Source organism: Myotis brandtii, unplaced genomic scaffold (assembly GCF_000412655.1).
Source record: "Myotis brandtii unplaced genomic scaffold, ASM41265v1 scaffold847, whole genome shotgun sequence".
In the NCBI taxonomy this organism is placed as follows: Eukaryota; Metazoa; Chordata; class Mammalia; order Chiroptera; family Vespertilionidae; genus Myotis; species Myotis brandtii.
The window spans coordinates 2,930,608-2,950,288 of record NW_005371441.1 but is presented as its reverse complement, the minus strand read 5'-3'; the positions used below and the strand labels follow the sequence as shown (position 1 = coordinate 2,950,288).

The following is a 19,681-nucleotide window of genomic DNA, read 5'->3' as shown; positions in this document are numbered from 1 at the left end:
ACTTATTTACCATTCAGCATTGATTGACTAATATAGTACAGACACTTGGCTGGCTACTGCAGGTAAAAATTATTAAAATATTATTGCTGCCTTCAAGGCACTATAGTCTAGTGAGAAATGCAGACTCATTGGTAGGTCATTATAAACAACATGATAAGGGCTGTAATGAAGTCAAGCAAGGAATCCCCGGGGAGCATCAGAGAGGCCTTTAATCTTACCCAGAGAGATAGGGAGGGGTTGGGAGGTGTCTCAAGAAGGGGCCGCTAAGCATGCACAGTGGGGAATGAGGAAAGGCCAACGAGACAACTCCATACCCTGTCCTCTTTGTGTTGGAACTTACTGGCCTGCTGTCAGCCCTCATCAGAACTGGTTCAGGATTGGGCAAGATGTACCTACAGCTCGTACAGGTAGAAAAGGCAGGGACTGAGATGGCTATTGCTGGCATTTAAAATTCCTGGCTATTTTGCCCGGCTGGCATGGCTCAGTGGTTGAGCGTCTACCTATGAACCAGGAGGTCACAGTTTGATTCCCGGTCAGGGCCAGGTATCCGGGTTGCAGGCTCCGTTTCTGGTGTGGGGCATGCAGGAGGTAGGCAATCAATGGTTCTCTCCCTGGCCATTGATGTTTCTCTCTCTCTCTCTCCCCCCCCCTCTCCCTTTCTCTGAATTCAATAAAAATATTTATTAAAAATTAATTAATTTAATTTAATTCCTGGCTATTTCAAGACTCAGGGAATCTCTCTCCCCCTCTCCCTTTCTCTGAATTCAATAAAAATATTTATTAAAAATTAATTAATTTAATTTAATTCCTGGCTATTTCAAGAGGTCTCAGGGAATGTCGTAGGAACACAAGGTTGGGATTAGGAAGTTTGGACTCTTATCCTTGGTGAGACCTGACGGAGTGACTTCGGCAAGAGGAAACGTATTTGACTCAGTTTTTTCCACAGAGTTGTTACGTGCGATAGGGGGAAAATACTTAAATGGTGTTTCATTCCTGAAATAATATATAGTAGAAGTCATAATTTCATTCATTTATTTAAGGATCTCATCCTTTCTGTTTTAAAGTAGTAGGATCGTGGGTCTGCCAGGTTTAGCTGGCGTAATTTATTTTAGGAGCGCTGACCGTGTTTTTGCTGAATAACCCCTCTCTGCACTTCTCTCCAGACACTTGGCAAAAGCAAATGCTGAGCTCTCTAGGCTTCTGTGTGGGAACTGGGCCAATAAGTTCCTCCTCACCAGCAGATGTTTCTCTTGTTCCGGTCGGAAGGAAATGCTTCCCTTTGGTCAATAGTAATGTGGCCCAAACCCAACTCCCACCGCTCGGTTCGCCAGGCATTGATTCTTACATTGTCTTATTTTGAGTCATCACAAATGTTCAAAAGGGGGTAAGGTGATAGTGGCAGAAAAAGGTGGTGGAGGGTTGTGATGTTCAGACTGTCCAGCAGACCGTCTTCAGGATCTAGATGGCCTACAACCCGTACAGTGGTGTGGGCTCGGCCAGCAGTGTGGACCAAATTCACAAACTTTTGTATAAGCCAAAGGCCGTTAGAACATACAGACTTTTAAACTATTGGACCATATTTTTCCCCTCAGAATGAAGACTTAAGATATGGGACATATAAGAATTTATATAACGCAGTGATGATTTGTATAATAGCAAAAACAGCTATAACATATGGAACGAGTGATATGTTGGGAAGATTAATAACTTAAGGCAAGGATGCATAAACGACAGCCCAGAGTCACTTGTCTGTATTTAAAATAAAGTTTTACTGGAACACAGCCACACCCATTCATTTATGTACCATCTGTTGCTACTTCAGAACTATGATGGCAGAGACTGTATGGCCCAATAAAGCCTGAAATATTTACTATCCAGCCCTTTACCGAGAAAGCTTGCCAACTCCTGAATTAAAGAGGGAGATTGAAAGTACAAAATTAACTTTTAAAATATTTTAAGAACTTTGGAATAAAATGTCTGTGTTTGTGGCTGTTTTAATATTTCACCATATTGTTTTCTTCCATCTATGTGTTCACATTATGACATTCTTGAAGTGAGATCTTAGCTAAGGAAAAATTTATCCATTTGTTTCTACCAAATGAGAGTGCTATTTTTTTAGGTAAAAATAGTCAGATATCAGCAATTTTAAATGGTTTGAACTGATATGAAATACTAGAGGCCCAGTGCATGAAATTTATGTACTGGGGTGGGGATTGGGGGTGTCCCTCAGCCCAGCCTGCACCCTCTCCAATCTGGGACCCCTCGGGGGATGTCCAACTGCTGGTTTAGGCCCAATCCCACAGGATATCAGAAATTTCAAATGGTTTGAACTGATATGAAATATTTTTGTAGTACTGTATTTTAACTAAATATGTGGATACTTTTAACACATGTGGTGAGTTTTGACGTGGCTCCTTTCAGCTTTAGTTGATCAGATCAAGTATCTGTGCTGATTCTTGAAACATAAGAAATACAAGTATATAATATTGTCTTGCCAATATCTTTTAAAATATTAGATTTTCTTTTATAAATTAGTTTATGCTCTTCAAGAGTTGGTTCATACTGAACTGGTAGGGTGATTAACACTTTGGGGCTTATGCTTTGGTGGAGGAAAATGTATTTGCATCTGGAGCATTCCATTGGCAGGTGTGACCATTCTAACCTCCCAGATTTGTACGCCCTATTACCCTCTGGGCCAACTTTTCTTGGCCAACACACTCAGCTTTGGCAAAGTGTCTCTTCTTGGGAAAAAGAAGGCCCATTGTTCCTGTCTCAACCAGAACTAATTTCATTCAATATCAAAGCAAGAAGCCTACAGCTCTTTAAACAGATTATGAGCCATAAAAGGCCCAGGTTCTTCTTTAAACAATAGCCCTTTAATCACAAGTGTTTTTGCTTAAAAACTGAAAAGTCAAATTGCAGAAACTCTTTCTAAGATGATTGAGATAAATATTTCTAGTGTGTGTGTGTGTGTGTGTTTTGATTATTTTAATAGGAAATATTTGCAAATCTTTCTCCAGACTTGGGGAATAATATTTAGCGTTGGGTACATGCTGTTTTATATAAGACAGAATAAAATCGCTCTTTTCTCACGTGAAGTTCCAGGTGGCACGGGTGGCTCGGGTGAGCCGCGATAGGCTGTGCAGGTGTGCCATGTGAATGCCTCTCCCCTGCAGGAGCTGCAGGTGCACTGCGCCGAGGGACAGGCGCTGCTGAACTCGGTGCTGCACACCCGAGAGGAAGTGATCCCCTCGGGCCTCCCGCAGACGGAGGACCGGGCGTTGGAGTCTCTCCGGCAGGAGTGGCAGGCTCACCAGCAGAGACTGTCCGAGACCCGGACGCAGTTCAATAATGTCGTCAACAAGCTGAGGCTGATGGAACAGAAGTTCCAGCAGGTGGACGGGTGGCTGAGAACCCTGGAGCAGAAAGTGAGTCTCAGGGCTGGTCGTCAGTCCAACCGGGCAGCCAAGGAGGCGCAGTTACATCAGATGAAGGTAAGTGAGCTCAGGTTCCTGATCTGGCTCGAAGTAGCAGTTGCTTTGCAGAGCGGGTTTCATTAAGATATGTGGTCACTTCTTTTCTGTCCAAGGTTTAGATTTTGCAAAATCTTCTGCTTGAAAAGAAAGTTAACGTAAATTACAATGGGGCATTCTAACACCAATTATGCATAGAGTCCCAAATGAGTCTTTAATGAAATATAACTTAATGAAATATTTTATATCTTATATCCTTATGCCCTATTACCTTGCTTTGTAAAGATATATAAATGCTAGTATTACAATCCATTTAAGTTTATGGTTCTGATATGAAATCATTCCAATATAGTGCATTAAAATAATACTTGGTATTTAGTTTATTCTGATTTTTATGCAAATCTGGTGCACATGATGATCAAAATAATGCTTAGGCCTTCAGGATGTTTTTCATTATTCACCTATTTTAAAATGTGTCCAAGTACAACAGAAGATATAAAAATGTATGCCACTCTGCTTTAACAATTTTGAGCGGAAGTGTAATATGTACAGAGAAGTACTTAAACTCAGAGTATAGCTTTTATCATGTTATTATATTTTTCATGAAAGTTATATATAACACATTTTTAAAATTACATCTCAGAATAAATCTATTCTAAACATAGTGGAATCATTCCCGATTAATACAGTTGTATCTATGTACAATTTTATATATTTCTTGAACTGAAGTGTAATACATACAGAAAAGTGCCTAAATCAAGAGTGTGTAGTTTTTATCACATTGTTGTAGTACACTTTTCTTATGAAGGTTAAGTACATATTTTCAAAATTATATCTCAGAATAAATATATTCTAAATGTACACTGGAATCATTTCCTATTAAGAAGGTACCTATATTTGTCTTCCTCAACAATGCTTACGATTAAACCTTTCCCTGCAATATTGACGTCATTTCAGAAGTGGCACGAAGAGATCACCACCTACAGAGACGAAGTGGAGGACGTGGGAGCCAGAGCCCAGGAGATCCTGGACGAGCGCCGCGTGAGCAGCCGGCTGGGCTGCCAGGCCACCCAGCTGACGTCCAGATACCAGGCCCTTCTTCTCCAAGTGCTGGTGAGAGAGCGGGCTGCCCGCTGCTGGTTGTCGGCCAGCACACTCCGCAGGCCAAAGCGTTCCTCCTTCCACTCCCTACCTTCCGGGGAAGATGCATGCGTATCACAAAGGGCACTGGTGTGGGTCTTGAACTCACAGTTCCATTTTGTTTCTTCTCTTCAAAGGAACAAATAAAATTCCTGGAGGAAGAGATCCAGAGTTTGGAGGAAGCTGAGTCATCTCTAAGCTCCTATTCTCATTGGTACAGCTCTACTCATAAAAACTTCAAGAATGTGGCTGCCAAAATTGATAAAGTAGATAAGGCAATGATGGGGAAAAAGATGAAGACGCTGGAGGTAGGCATGGCAACGTCAGAATTGTCTCCCAACCTGTCTTCTTTCACTGAGCTGCTCCTTTCTCTCGTGTAGCTATTGAGACACATGCTCATCTCCGCTCGGTGTGATGGGTGGTCCTTGGCTCATCATTTCACTTAAGTACTAAGTTCTTATCTCTTTAAGGCCCAAAGCAGACTTTCATTTATTGGTGATGTGATCTCACCTGAATGACTTGGACATGGCTGCTCACGAAATTCTTAACTAAATTCCAGTCTAACACTTTAAAAATTTAATACCAGAAATTTATCTCAAATTGATGGCACCGTGCGTTAACAGCTTTAACTCAGATATTTAGGAATATTACTGAGGATAAGATAAACACCCAGTCCTGTCTCAAAACACTGATTTGGAAATGATCTATTGATTAAGACATTTTAAAACCTATATTGATGTAAATAAAAGAGGATTCCTGATTCCTGGCGGGTCAAAACTGGTTAGAAACTCCAAACACTTTTTTAAGGGGCAATAGTGGACTCGAGAATGGGGTTTGTACACCTTTTCTTTAAAAGGAACGAAAGAAGGTTAAATTGTCCATGTTACAATGAAATTCAAGTCTCTTTTCCTTGTACTGACCCAGTATTTGCTTCCTACACTCTCTTCCTCAGGGCTTGCTAAAAGACATGGAGAAAGGCCACAGTTTGCTGAAGTCGGCCCGGGAGAAAGGAGAGAGGGCTCTGGCATACCTGGAGGACGGCGAGGCAGACGCTTTAAGAAGCAAGATCCATGGTCACGTGGAGCAATTGAACGAGCTGACCAGCACTGTTCGGAAGGAGCACATGACCCTGGAGAAAGGCCTTCATTTAGCAAAGGAATTCTCGGATAAATATAAAGCACTTACTCAGTGGATCGCCGAATACCAAGAGATCCTGCACGTTCCTGAGGAACCCAAAATGGAATTATATGAGAAAAAGGCTCAGTTATCTAAGTACAAGGTAGTGTGTTGTTACTCACTGACAGTTGCAGAAGTTGCATATGTGGACTGAGTGGGAGAGGATTCCTCTGTGTTCCTTAGTGGATGGTGGAAAATGTCCGTAACATGTTTGTTCTACTGGGGGAGAATGATGTAGATTTTTGTAGCCAGATACAGTACATAAAAGTTCTATTTCCATCCGAGAACCATATTTGCCTGATATTCAAAGGTTGTATCAATAAGTGGAGAGCTATTCTCACAGTGTGATCCAGGTAGAGGGATCCTCCAGATTAATCTTCCTGGTGTCAAGATCTCACACCTGTAGATTTCATCTGTTTCATGTAGAGTCTTCCCTTCATATTTGGGTAGCCAAGGCCAATAAGCTAGTCTCTGGTTAATTTAAAACGAGATACCATATTTGTAAGAAAACAAGTTCTACTTCATTCACTCTAGCTAGACATCTTAGAAATTAATCTTTCAAAGAACAAATGGAAAATAAAAAGAACAAGTGGTGGTGTGAATATAGCTAGCAAAATAGGATATAGAGATAGTTCACCTATTTTAATTTTTGAAACAATTATGGAAGTCTATATGTGGAATAATTTGTATTCTAAATTTGACCTGAATATTTAAAGCAGTGGTTCTCAACCTTGGCTGCACATTAGAATCACCTGGGAATATTTTTAAAATCCTGATTTCTGGGCCTCATCCTTGGAAATTCTGTTTCTTTGTTATGGGGTGGGGCCACAACATTCGTAACAAAGAAACAGAATTTCTGGAGGATGGGGCCCAGAAATCAGTATTTTAAAAAGATTCCCAGGTGATTCTAATGTGCAGCCAAGGTTGAGAACCACTGATTTAAAGGATAGTCTTTAAGAATTGTCAGATGACTCACCTCAAAGTTTTCCCTGCCACGCTTTGTTCTCCTCCGGCCAATATGTCTATTCTCATCCTTGGCGTTTCTACCAAGTCTGACAGCGTGTCATTGAACCACTGAGTTCTCAGTATGTTTAAATAGTGCTGTGAGCCAGGACAGCATTCTGGCAGCTAGAATTTATCTCCCTAACTTTATTTACATGCACCTCAAGCTGCAGTTAATGTCAGGAACTCAAAATAAAAAGATAGTGCCTGGTTCTGTGTTGAGTTTTATTCTCTGCTGAAAGGAATGGGATGGAAGCTGGAAATAAAAATAATGTTAAATCTCATCAAATGCAATTCTTTCCCATGCTTCCCTCTCCACACTATTTGATGTTATTCTTTGTTTAAAAACTATTTTAGGCCTCAGCCAGGTAGCTCAGTTGGTTAGAGAATCCATTGAAGCTTACAGATTCGATCCCAGGTCAGGGCACTTATAAGAAGCAATCAATGAATGCAGAAATAAGTGGAGCAACAAATTGATGTCTCTCTCTCTCTCTCTCTCTCTCTCTCTCTCTCTCTCTCTCTCTCTCTCATCAGTATATAAAAATTAAAAGCTATATTAGCCATAAAGAAACCTAATTCCTTTCATGTTTTACATTCATAGACTTATAAAATAGGTCTTGATTGGAGATCATCTCACACGTGGCATACGGGTATGTTCACCTTGATCACACAGATGAGCTGGTTCTCTCTTTTTTCTTTGTAATTCAAGTCACTTCAACAGACGGTGCTGTCCCATGAATCATCGGTGAAATCAGTGAGAGAGAAAGGTGATGCTCTTCTGGACCTGGTGCAGGACCGTGCTTTGAAGGATAAGATCGCTAAGCTTCAAAGTGACTATCAGGCCCTCTGCAGCGCGGGAAAGGTAAGGCGGTAGCAGAAATCCAATACAAATATGTTTACTTGCCAGAAGGGGGGTCCTGACTCCTTTTTCTCTGTCAGAAAAATTTAAGGGCTGGGATGGGTCAGGATCTTTTCTTTTATTGGATGGCATAATGACTTTTTCTGTTTTATCTGATCCTAGTGGTGAGACTAGAGCTAGCTATATGAGCCTTCTACCCTATGAGTTGCACTGGGTTTTTCAAACATTAAAACAGTTTTGAGTGTTTTGTTTTGTTTTGTGGTGCAGGACCGTGCTTTGAAGGATAAGATCGCTAAGCTTCAAAGTGACTATCAGGCCCTCTGCAGCGCGGGAAAGGTAAGGCGGTAGCAGAAATCCAATACAAATATGTTTACTTGCCAGAAGGGGGGTCCTGACTCCTTTTTCTCTGTCAGAAAAATTTAAGGGCTGGGATGGGTCAGGATCTTTTCTTTTATTGGATGGCATAATGACTTTTTCTGTTTTATCTGATCCTAGTGGTGAGACTAGAGCTAGCTATATGAGCCTTCTACCCTATGAGTTGCACTGGGTTTTTCAAACATTAAAACAGTTTTGAGTGTTTTGTTTTGTTTTGTTTTTGGCTTGAAAGTCACCTCTAATGGGCACTTGGCTTCACAGGAACATGTTCATAGTCTTGAGGTGAAGGTCAAAGACCATGAAGACTACAACAGTGAGCTCCAGGAGGTGGAAAAGTGGCTGCTGCAGATGTCCGGCAGGCTGGTGGCCCCTGACCTCATGGACACAAGCAGCCTAGAGACAATCACCCAGCAACTGGCCCACCACAAGGTACGTCTAGTCTCTAAAGAGCTGAAGAATACAGGACAGCTTCTACAGCCTTGCGCATAGACTTATAAAATAGGTCTTGATTGGAGATCATCTCACACGTGGCATACGGGTATGTTCACCTTGATCACACAGATGAGCTGGTTCTCTCTTTTTTCTTTGTAATTCAAGTCACTTCAACAGACGGTGCTGTCCCATGAATCATCGGTGAAATCAGTGAGAGAGAAAGGTGATGCTCTTCTGGACCTGGTGCAGGACCGTGCTTTGAAGGATAAGATCGCTAAGCTTCAAAGTGACTATCAGGCCCTCTGCAGCGCGGGAAAGGTAAGGCGGTAGCAGAAATCCAATACAAATGTGTTTACTTGCCAGAAGGGGGGTCCTGACTCCTTCTTCTCTGTCAGAAAAATTTAAGGGCTTGGATGGGTCAGGATCTTTTCTTTTATTCGATGGCATAATGACTTTTTCTGTTTTATCTGATCCTAGTGGTGAGACTAGAGCTAGCTATATGAGCCTTCTACCCTATGAGTTGCACTGGGTTTTTCAAACATTAAAACAGTTTTGAGTGTTTTGTTTTGTTTTGTTTTTGGCTTGAAAGTCACCTCTAATGGGCACTTGGCTTCACAGGAACATGTTCATAGTCTTGAGGTGAAGGTCAAAGACCATGAAGACTACAACAGTGAGCTCCAGGAGGTGGAAAAGTGGCTGCTGCAGATGTCCGGCAGGCTGGTGGCCCCTGACCTCATGGACACAAGCAGCCTAGAGACAATCACCCAGCAACTGGCCCACCACAAGGTACGTCTAGTCTCTAAAGAGCTGAAGAATACAGGACAGCTTCTACAGCCTTGCGTGTGTGTGTGTGTGTGTGTGTGTGTGTGCATTTCAAGATTATATGATTGTAGTTAAATAATCAGGTCTGAGTTCCAAGAACCTCTGATAATTGAGAACAGTTGAATTCAATATTTAATTGACTCAGTAGTAGCTGAATCCTGGCATTCAACTCTGAACACACTAGCATTTTTTCCCAGCTAATAGTTTCCTATTGCAGAATTTCATCTATATGGAATAATTTTTCAGAAAGATGGTCTTTAATTTAGAAAAATACAGCCAACGATAGGATATAGAAAGAGAGTAACCAGAAAGTCTGACCTTCAGCCAGACTCTCTCCTCAGCTGGGAGAACTTAGCCTCTCTGAGCCTCCTCCTCTTCTTCCCCTTTTTACTGAATTTATTGGGGTGACACTGGTTAACAAGTTGTACAGGTACCAGGTACACACTTCTGAGTCTCCTCCTTCTCCTCTGTAAAGGGCCATAGTGATACCAGCCCCATCACATAGCTGTTGAGGGCATCACAGGAGATAATGTCTGTGAAAACTTTTGTAAACCACAAATGGTACTGATAGGAGGCATTCTTATTTTCATTCATATGCATTTTTAGTAATTCCACCTGCCCGATGACAGATGTCATATGGTCACAATTTAATGGAGCAACTTGCTGGCCTTAATAAGAAACTGAATTTTAGTTATGATGTGTCAAAGAAAGCCATTAATGCCTGTGGGCTTCAGGATTCCTGTCTATAGGAGAACATTTTATTTAGTAAATATGGATAGAAAACTAATTATATGATATATTCTATTAGGCACTGAGAACATACCCTGAATAACCTCATGATGTAGTGACTCTCTTCTAACTCGAAGACACAATGGCTCGTTAAAATATAGTGTAGAGTAGACAATAACCATTAACGCAGCACCATTGGATAAAGTGATGGACCCCAGGCTGCTAAGGGACCACTAGGTTTCCCTTAGAGATATTGATGTGTCAACCCAGGGCACCTGGTGCTGGAATGTGTCACTTGTTATTGGTACCATATAGCAGTGAGGAAATTAAACCCTGATTGGAAAAGCTGGTTCCTCTTCTCTAAGTGATCCGAGAACATTTTATTTAGTAAATATGGATAGAAAACTAATCATATGATATACTCTATTAGGCACTGAGAACATACCCCAAATAACCTCATGATGTAGTGACTCTATTCTAACTCAAAGGTGAGAAAGCTCACTAGAGAACACATGGGGATAGAGGTGGATGAGCCGAGGTCAGGCAGAGTGGGTCCCAAGCCTGGGGCTCTGCCATTCACTAGTTGTGTGACCTTGAGAGTGTTATATAATCTCCCTGTGTGTCAGTCTCCTCATCTGAAAAGCAATGACAATAATACACACTTCTCAGGACTTCGACATAGTTCCTGGACTGTAGCAAATACTTAATAAGTGGTAAGTGGTAAATGTTATTTTCATTAATATAAATATTATGTGATGTAAACTAGATATTATATAAATTAAGCATTAGCTGTTAGGTTATTATATAAATCAGATGTTATATTATTAGAGAAATTGGATATTAGTAAATTAAATAGTAATTAGATTATTATAGGTAGAAATTATACCAGAATTATAATTGACAGAGCTGAAAAATTTATAAACATCCTTTATCTGTTAATAATACTAGGGAGTAGATATCTCTCTAGCTGAGATCAGCCATGAACTAGCTGAAAGGTTACTTCATCATCACTTAATCTATTATTTTCACCAACTCTTCCTTTTGGAGGATTCCTGAAACATACTTTTTTTTTTTCATTTGCTATATGGTAACCAAGGTAAATTGCAAACTCTTTCAAAAATATCATTAAAGAGTGAAATTTTCCTCTTAGGCCTTCTGTTTAGTAAATAGGTTATTTAAAGACTAACAGTGGAATTGCGAGAACTCTGTTCCTATTTTGTAGGCAATGATGGAAGAAATTGCTGGCTTTGAGGACCGTCTGAACAACCTGAAAACTAAAGGCGACACTTTGATCAGCCAGTGTGCAGAGCACCTCCAAGCGAAACTTATACAACATGTGCAGGCGCATCTGCAGGGCACGAGGGACAGCTACTCCGCCATCTGCAGTACCGCCCAGCGGGTGAGCACCACGGCTTGTCCTGGAGTGACCGTGAAGCAAGGAGAAAGCCTGTGCAATCCAGAGGGTTGTAAAATAGTTTAGATGCTTCAGTCTTCAGGATATTTCTGGTGTATGTCCAGACAGGAGCATAGATTTCAGGCTCTGTGGACACGGAACTTTTCGCTTTCACACATTTGCTTTCTCCCAATCCTTTTATTCCGTGAATTAATGTCAAATTTATTTAAAACCAGAATTATAATTGATAGAGATGAAAATTTTATAAACATCCTTTATCTGTTAATAATACTAGGGAGTAGATATCTCTCTAGCTGAGATCAGCCATGAACTAGCTGAAAGGTTACTTCATCATCACTTAATCTATTATTTTCACCAACTCTTCCTATTGGATTCCTGAAACACACTTTTTTTTTTTCATTTTCTATATGGTAACCAAGGTTAATTGCAAACTCTTTCAAAAATATCATTAAACAGTGAAATTTTCCTCTTAGGCCTTCTGCTTAATAAATAGGTTATTTAAAGACTAACAGTGGAATTGCGAGAACTCTGTTCCTATTTTGTAGGCAATGATGGAAGAAATTGCTGGCTTTGAGGACCGTCTGAACAACCTGAAAACTAAAGGCGACACTTTGATCAGCCAGTGTGCAGAGCACCTCCAAGCGAAACTTATACAACATGTGCAGGCGCATCTGCAGGGCACGAGGGACAGCTACTCCGCCATCTGCAGTACCGCCCAGCGGGTGAGCACCACGGCTTGTCCTGGAGTGACCGTGAAGCAAGGAGAAAGCCTGTGCAATCCAGAGGGTTGTAAATAGTTTAGATGCTTCAGTCTTTGGGATATTTCTGGTGCATGTCCCAACAGGAGCACAGATTTCAGTCTCTGTGGACACAGAACTTTTTGCTTTCAGACATTTGCTTTCTCCCAATCTTTTTATTCCATGAATTAATGTCAAATTTATTTAACTTTTGTTTTGTTTGTTTTTTATTTGACAATCACCAATATTTTTTCTAATTTGCCAGTCTATAACACTAAAATAATTTCCAGAATAATTATTTTTTAACTCTATGCAGCCTAGATTCTACTCTAATATTTTTATGCATTCATAAAATGATAAAAAGAACAAGTACCAATTTTGAGTTCTATTTTAACGGGTGTAATGAGTTGTGCTAAAACGGAATCTCTAAGGTTATAGAAATAAGGCTAAGATGAATAAGAATTGCCCTTTTAACAAAGATTAAGTACACCAGCTTAGGGAACTTTTCAGCCATTATTTATTCAAACAGGTTCCTGATCCCTTTCATTCTTTTCCTGCTGATACCCCTACAATGAAGATGTTGTTACACTTGATGCTGTCCCAGAGATCTCTTAGACTTTCCTCATTTTTTTAATTCTTTTTTCTTTTTGTTGCTCTGCTTGAAGAAAGAGGGAGAGAGAAAGATAGGAACATTGATGAGAAAGAAACATCGATCAGGTGCCTCCTGCATGCCCCCTACTGGAGATTGAACCCAGACCAGGAATCGACCCTTCTAATTTGCCAGTCTATAACACTAAAATAATTTCCAGAATAATTATTTTTTAACTCTATGCAGCCTAGATTCTACTCTAATATTTTTATGCATTCATAAAATGATAAAAAGAAGAAGTACCAATTTTGAGTTAAATTTTAATGGGTGTAATGAGTTATGCTAAAATGGAATCCCTAAGGTTATAGAAATAAGGCTAAGATGAATAAGAATTGCCCTTTTAACAAAGATTAAGTACACCAGCTTAGGGAACTTTTCAGCCATTATTTATTCAAACAGGTTCCTGATCCCTTTCATTCTTTTCCTGCTGATACCCCTACAATGAAGATGTTGTTACACTTGATGCTGTCCCAGAGATCTCTTAGACTTTCCTCATTTTTTTAATCCTTTTTTCTTTTGGTTGCTCTGCTTGAAGAAAGAGGGAGAGAGAGAGATAGAAACATTGATGAGAAAGAAACATCGATCAGGTGCCTCCTGCATGCCCCCTACTGGAGATTGAACCCAGACCAGGAATCGAACCTGCAACATCCTGGTGCATGGGATGACCCTCAACCAACTGAGCTCCAGCAGCCGGGCTGTAATCTTGTTCTCTAAATCACTGATTGGATCCTCTGCCCCATCTAACCTTGTCTCACTCCTTTTTCCTCCTTTGTCATCATCTACAATTATTTATTGGATTACTTTCTTCTTCTTTTTAGTTAACTTTTGGAAGGTGAATTCATAAGTCTAGGGCAGTGATGGCAAACCTTTTGAGCTCGGCGTGTCAGCATTTTGAAAAACCCTAACTTAACTCTGGTGCTGTGTCACATATAGAAATTTTTTGATATTTGCAACCATAGTAAAACAAAGACTTATATTTTTGATATTTATTATATATATTTAAATGCCATTTAACAAAGAAAAATCAACCAAAAAAATGAGTTCGCGTGTCACCTCTGACACGCGTGTCATAGGTTCGCCATCACTGGTCTAGGGAATCAACAGATTTCACCCAGCATTTCGGTTAGAGAAATGTTGTTTATCTTTTCATGACATGGCCTTTTATTTTTACTTTTAGTTTCTAGCTTAAACATAAACTGCAATTTGTATACCATAATGGAGAAGCTAAAAAACCTCTAATTTCTGTTTGACAATCTACTTCAGTGATTTTATGTATTCTAACACACCTTACAGTTGTATGAACCTTGCCCATGTTCTTTCCCTGATCAGGATTTATGTTGTAACGTGTGGTTTGGAAAGTAATAAACTGGGGATGGCAATTGTGCTCTGCCACCTTTGGAACATATGAAAACTCCGTTGATATGTGTATGGTACTGGGGAGTCCTGGCGGGGGGGGCGGGTAAATCCATTTCCGTGGACTGGTGGACGTGTTTCCTTTGATCCCAGGGATGTGGGTAGGGGTATGAGACGGCTCTCACAGCTGCGCACGGCTGTTCTGTTGCAGGTGTACCAGAGTTTGGAACATGAACTGCAGAGGCATGTCAGTCGCCAAGACACGCTGCAGCAATGCCAGGCCTGGCTTTCTGCCATCCAACCTGATTTAAAGCCAAGCCCGCACCCACCTCTGAGCAGGGCAGAAGCCGTGAAGCAGGTACTGACTCCTGAAGTTTATGTTATGTGATGTGATTCATTCAGACATTCAATAGAAACATGTTAAGTACTCATTGTGTGCCAAACTGTGCTGGCTGCTGGGGACACCCAAGTACAGGCATACCTCGTCTTATTGGACTGCGCTTACTGGGCCTCGGAGATAATGCGCTTTTACAAATTGGAGGTACAGCCCTCCTCCAGCAAGAAGATTATGACTCACTGAAGGCTCAGATGATAGTTAGCTTTTTCTTTTTTAATCTCTGAAAAATGGATATTTTTTCCATTGCTTTTCATCCTTCTGATCCCTGCCTGCCCCTCTCATAGGAATCTAAGCTCCGTGGGAACAAAGGTTTTGTTTCATGCACTGCTTTATGCCCATGATCTAAAACAGAGCCTACATATCTGACTATCTTCAAAAAGACACATTTCTCCATGTCCGTGTGTATAGATTAATGATCCCTGGGAAATGCCTTTCTCGAACTTTCCGCAGAAAAAAAAGAGCCCAGCCATCTAATTTGTCCCAAACTCTAATGAAGCCTACAGGTGCACAATGACCTTTTTTCCCCCTTTATGTCTCCAGACTATGTGAAAACATGCTAAGAAGCAGGCTAGAGTAAAGATTCTTTCTCTGAAACAGAGAACAGTTAGAATGTGAGCTGAGAAGCAGGAAAAAATATAGGAGTTTCTTGGGTGTTTCCTTTTACCCGACCGTACCGGCTTTAACACAATGAGAAGCAAGTGACGGGCAAAGGATCCCTGCCAGTGTGTTTTGAATTCTTTCTGAGAATTACTAATACATGCTATTTACAACAAAGGTTGTATATACTGAACATAGCAAAATTATTTTTGAAATGTCAACAAGGTAATACAAATGGCACAAAGATGTGCTGTGTAAGGATGGCATGCATGTCTTCCATTCTGACAAGTGTGTTTGTTTAAGGTCAAGCACTTCAGAGCTTTGCAGAAGCAGGCCAGGACCTACTTGGACCTCCTCTGCTCCATGTGCGACTTGTCGAACTCTTCAGTGAAAACCACGGCAAAAGACATTCAACAAACAGAGCAAATGGTAAGGCGTGTAAGCCATTGGATTTGTCTGTTCTGTTACATTCTCTTGTTTGAACATTGGGTGAGAAGTTTAAAGAAAATATTTCTTTGAGTCATTCTTGCTATAAATCCCCTATGGTGATTATAATGATTAAATATTTGAATTTCAACTAAGTCACAGAAAAATAAGCACATTCCGTTCCCAATGCCACTGAGTTGGAACTGAAACATCTAGGCCCATTGATCTTCTAATTATTAGTACTTGATTCCACTTCTTTTTTTTCCCTTGATTACCATTCTCTTCCTATTTTTCCACTCATTTTTTTGTTTTGTTTTCTCCTTTCCATCTTTTTCTTTGGGTAACACTTACTATGGAGGGTGTGTGTTCCTGATCCTTGCTTTATGTTAGGGCTGGCAAAGGCCTTCTAAGCCATTGGCAGTGGCTGAGTGTGGTGTTGGGAAGGATTCTGGAGCTGCCTCTGGGCTCAGTGGAAAATGCTGTGATGAATTAGCAGTACTGTCCACAACAGACAGATGGCAGCACAGGGTCATGTGCCTTAACCTCTTTAATACTTTTGGGTTTAAAAGAAAAATAGGACTTGGTTTAGGTTTTTAATATATAAATATTTATAGGACAGTAAAATCACCCAAAGCAAGAAATGTCTCAAAATAATGAAGGTTACTCTCTTTTATATTATATTTTCAAACCAAGTCTGTCTTTAATCCTGATGAAAATGCAGTAATTTATATGTTTTCACAGAAATGATTTATTGAAATAAATTATATGGTTTCAAAAGGCAGTGAAGCAGATCTAAAAATATATTTAAAACATTAATAACTCAGTGTTTTATAAGAATTAACAACAAATGTATAATAGAGAATAATTTGTCTTTTCTCGTTAACCCCAAGATTGAATGTGCGAGTTATTCAGGTGTTGAAAACGCCAAATATGAAAAACCATTAGGGCAACTTAATAGATTGTTAAAACTTCTTAAAGTCTCATGATACTGCTTGAAAGTATATGGCATGTCTTATACATGAAAAGTCCTTAGAAAAACCTAAGTATAAAAAGAAACATCTGCTTTTCTTGAAGCAAAGAAAGAATTCGTTGTGGATGTATAGCAGAGTGTGTGCACGCATGCATGTGTACTGGCCTGTGTACATGGACAGGCTGAGGAATTGCACCTCTGATTCACTGGACATAAACGTCTCCATCTGTGAGCGCTGACTTTTGCCTCTGTGTTCCCTCCAGATTGAACAAAGGCTTGCCCAGGCTCAGACCTTAACTCAGGGCTGGGAGGAGATCAAGCACATGAAGGCTGAGCTTTGGATTTACCTCCAGGATGCCGACCAGCAATTGCAGAATATGAGGCGGAGACACGCGGAACTGGAGCTCAATATTGCACAGAACATGGTTTCCCAAGTGAAGGTAGGAAAGAGTGAGTCTCCCAGGGGGAGACAGAGAAGGCCAAGATGGGTGTGTCCCTCAATCCTTAAACATTAGCATAGCTATTGAAGGAATACAAAGACTCAGAAAGACCTTCATTTGGTGCCAGGAAAAGACAGATCAGAGAGCAAACATTTGTAAAACACAGCAAAAAAAATATAGTCAGTAATATTATAATAATTAAGTATGGTGTCAGATGTGCACTACACTTAAGGGTGATCACTTTGGAAGTTATGTAAATGTCTAACCACCATATTATACACCTGAAACTCATATAACATTGAATGTCAACTGTAATTGAAAAATAAAAATAGTAATTTTAAAAATGAAAGTAAACATTCAAATAGTTTATTGGAGCTCCAATTGGCCACTTGAATCAAAGGACCCTCCCTCTGCACTTTGTTCCTGAACAAGGCTCTGTGGTTTAGCTGATACAACCAGAAGCCTCTGCCTCTGAACACACACAAGCCCTCATCACTTATCATCTTTCATCACAATGTTGCTGAAGCTGCAGGACTGTCAATGTGCCCATTAATTAAATACATGTTAAATATATAAAATACATAATATACATGTTATATTATATCTATATATATAAAAGCCCAGCAACCGGACTGGCAGAACAACCAGAATGACAGGAACAACCGGTGGCTATGACATGCACTGCTGGCAGCCAACCAGCCTATCTGGGCCCTGATCAGCCCCCTGCTCCAGCAGGCCTGGCCCCCAATTGGCTCCCAACACCCAGATCGAGGGCAGGGGCAGCCGGCTGGACTCCGCCTGTGCACAAATTCGTGCACCAGGCCTCTAGTATATTTTATATGAATCCTATATAACAAAAGGCTAATATACAAATCAACTGAATGGTGGAATGACCACTCGCTATGACACGCACTGACCATCAAGGGGCAGACACTCAATGCAGGAGCTGCCCGCTGGTGGTCAGTACGCTCCCACAGGGGGAGCATCGCTCAGCCAGAAGCCCTGAGCTGGGCTCACGGCTGGCGAGTGCAGCGGCGGTGGTGGGAGCCTCTCCTGCCTCTGCAGCAGCTGTAAGGATGTCCGACCACCTACGCTGTCAGTTGGACATCCCCCGAGGGCTCCCAGGCTGCAAGAGGGTGCAGGCCAAGCTGAGGGACCACTGCCCCCCCAACCCTGAGTGCAGAATTTTTGTGCACCGGGCCTCTAGTAAATATATATTAATATATAAATAATTGAAGCTGTAGGAACGTAAGTGTACCAATCAACTAAATACATATTTGAATATAAACTAGATATTTATTAATATATAATTATATTTGTAATAGAAATACATTGCTATTCCATATTTATACATAATTTAATAGAAGATTATTTTAACTTGATTGGAAGTTGTACCAGATTTTTAACAAACTTTAAAGTTTATCTTTTCTCTATGAAAGTGAACCATTTATAGTTTCTACTAAAATATTATTTGCATATGCAGAAAAAACAAGATGACATAAATTTAGATTACTTTTTTTTCTCAAAAGCATGAACTTCAAAAGTTTTTAGGAAACTAAGGCTGCACTTTAAGATACAATATTAACTTTTTTCCTTAGTGAATATAATATTGTTTTACATTTCTCAGTTTTTCTTTATACTGTTCAAAATTACACAATAAAAGAAAGTACTACAGTTATCCTTTGATTCTTATACACTTGGAAATTTGTATTCATAAAGAGGTATGATCATTTTTAGTCTCTCATTGTTCCGCATGACCCATTAATTATACATGCTTAGTTTGTTAGGCTAATTACATCTATGCTTCCCTCTATATTTACTGGGGAGTTTATTTCAGGTTACCTATTTTGTCGGTGTTGTTACCTTCAGGATTTTGTTAAGAAACTACAGTGCAAACAGGCGTCGGTGACGGCTATTACGGAAAAGGTGGATGAGTTAACCAAGAAGCAGGAGTCTCCGGAACACAAGGAGATCAGTCATCTGAACGACCAGTGGCTGGATCTGTGCCTTCAGTCCAACAGCCTGTGCTTGCAAAGGGAAGAGGATCTCCAGAGGACAAGAGACTACCATGACTGCATGAGTGTCGTCGAGGTGTTCTTGGAAAAATTTACTACAGAATGGGATAACTTGGCCAGGTAACAGCAATGCTCTGGCACATCTCAGAATACTAAGCCAGATGTTTCTTAATTTCTATAAAAATGGAAAAGGCCTTTCTTAATGTTTTTAACATCCATTGTCAATCATTATCAACACTGACAAAACATTGTTAAGAAACTCATGTTGCCTGGATGTGGCTCAGTGGTGGAGCACCCATGAACATTTTGAATCCAGGTCAGGGCACATGCCCGGGTTGCAGGCTTGATTCCCAGTAGGGGGCATGCAGGAGGCATTCTATCACTGATTCTCTCTTATCATTGATGTTTCTATCCCTCTCTTCCTCTCCCTTCCTCTCTCAAAAATCAATAAAAACACATTAAAAAAAGAAAAGAAAAGAAAGAAACTCATGTTGTCATATGGATAGAGAGCCCTGGTTCTCCTTGCTCACTGTTAATTGAACTGGTGGGTAAAAGGATGCATATAGGAGGCCACCGATCAATGTTTTCTCTCACATCGATGTTTCTCTCTGTCTCCCCCCCCTTCTCTTTCCTCTCTCTCTAAAATCAATAAAAACATATCCTTGGCTAAGGGTT

The 19,681-nt window shown here is 40.4% G+C and overlaps 1 protein-coding gene across 1 annotated transcript in view; it reads left to right on the top strand.

The window, feature by feature from the left end:
* SYNE1 (spectrin repeat containing, nuclear envelope 1) overlaps positions 1 to 19,681 on the top strand; it is a 407,398-nt gene that overhangs the window by 220,115 nt on the left and 167,602 nt on the right. Inside the window, exons 65-75 of the mRNA XM_014532125.1 lie at positions 3,147 to 3,494; positions 4,431 to 4,586; positions 4,751 to 4,921; positions 5,566 to 5,892; positions 7,501 to 7,653; positions 8,287 to 8,454; positions 11,231 to 11,407; positions 14,373 to 14,519; positions 15,459 to 15,584; positions 16,815 to 16,991; positions 18,861 to 19,126. Of these exons, the coding sequence (XP_014387611.1) occupies positions 3,147 to 3,494; positions 4,431 to 4,586; positions 4,751 to 4,921; positions 5,566 to 5,892; positions 7,501 to 7,653; positions 8,287 to 8,454; positions 11,231 to 11,407; positions 14,373 to 14,519; positions 15,459 to 15,584; positions 16,815 to 16,991; positions 18,861 to 19,126 (2,216 nt within the window). The remainder of the gene's footprint in view (positions 1 to 3,146; positions 3,495 to 4,430; positions 4,587 to 4,750; positions 4,922 to 5,565; positions 5,893 to 7,500; positions 7,654 to 8,286; positions 8,455 to 11,230; positions 11,408 to 14,372; positions 14,520 to 15,458; positions 15,585 to 16,814; positions 16,992 to 18,860; positions 19,127 to 19,681) is intronic.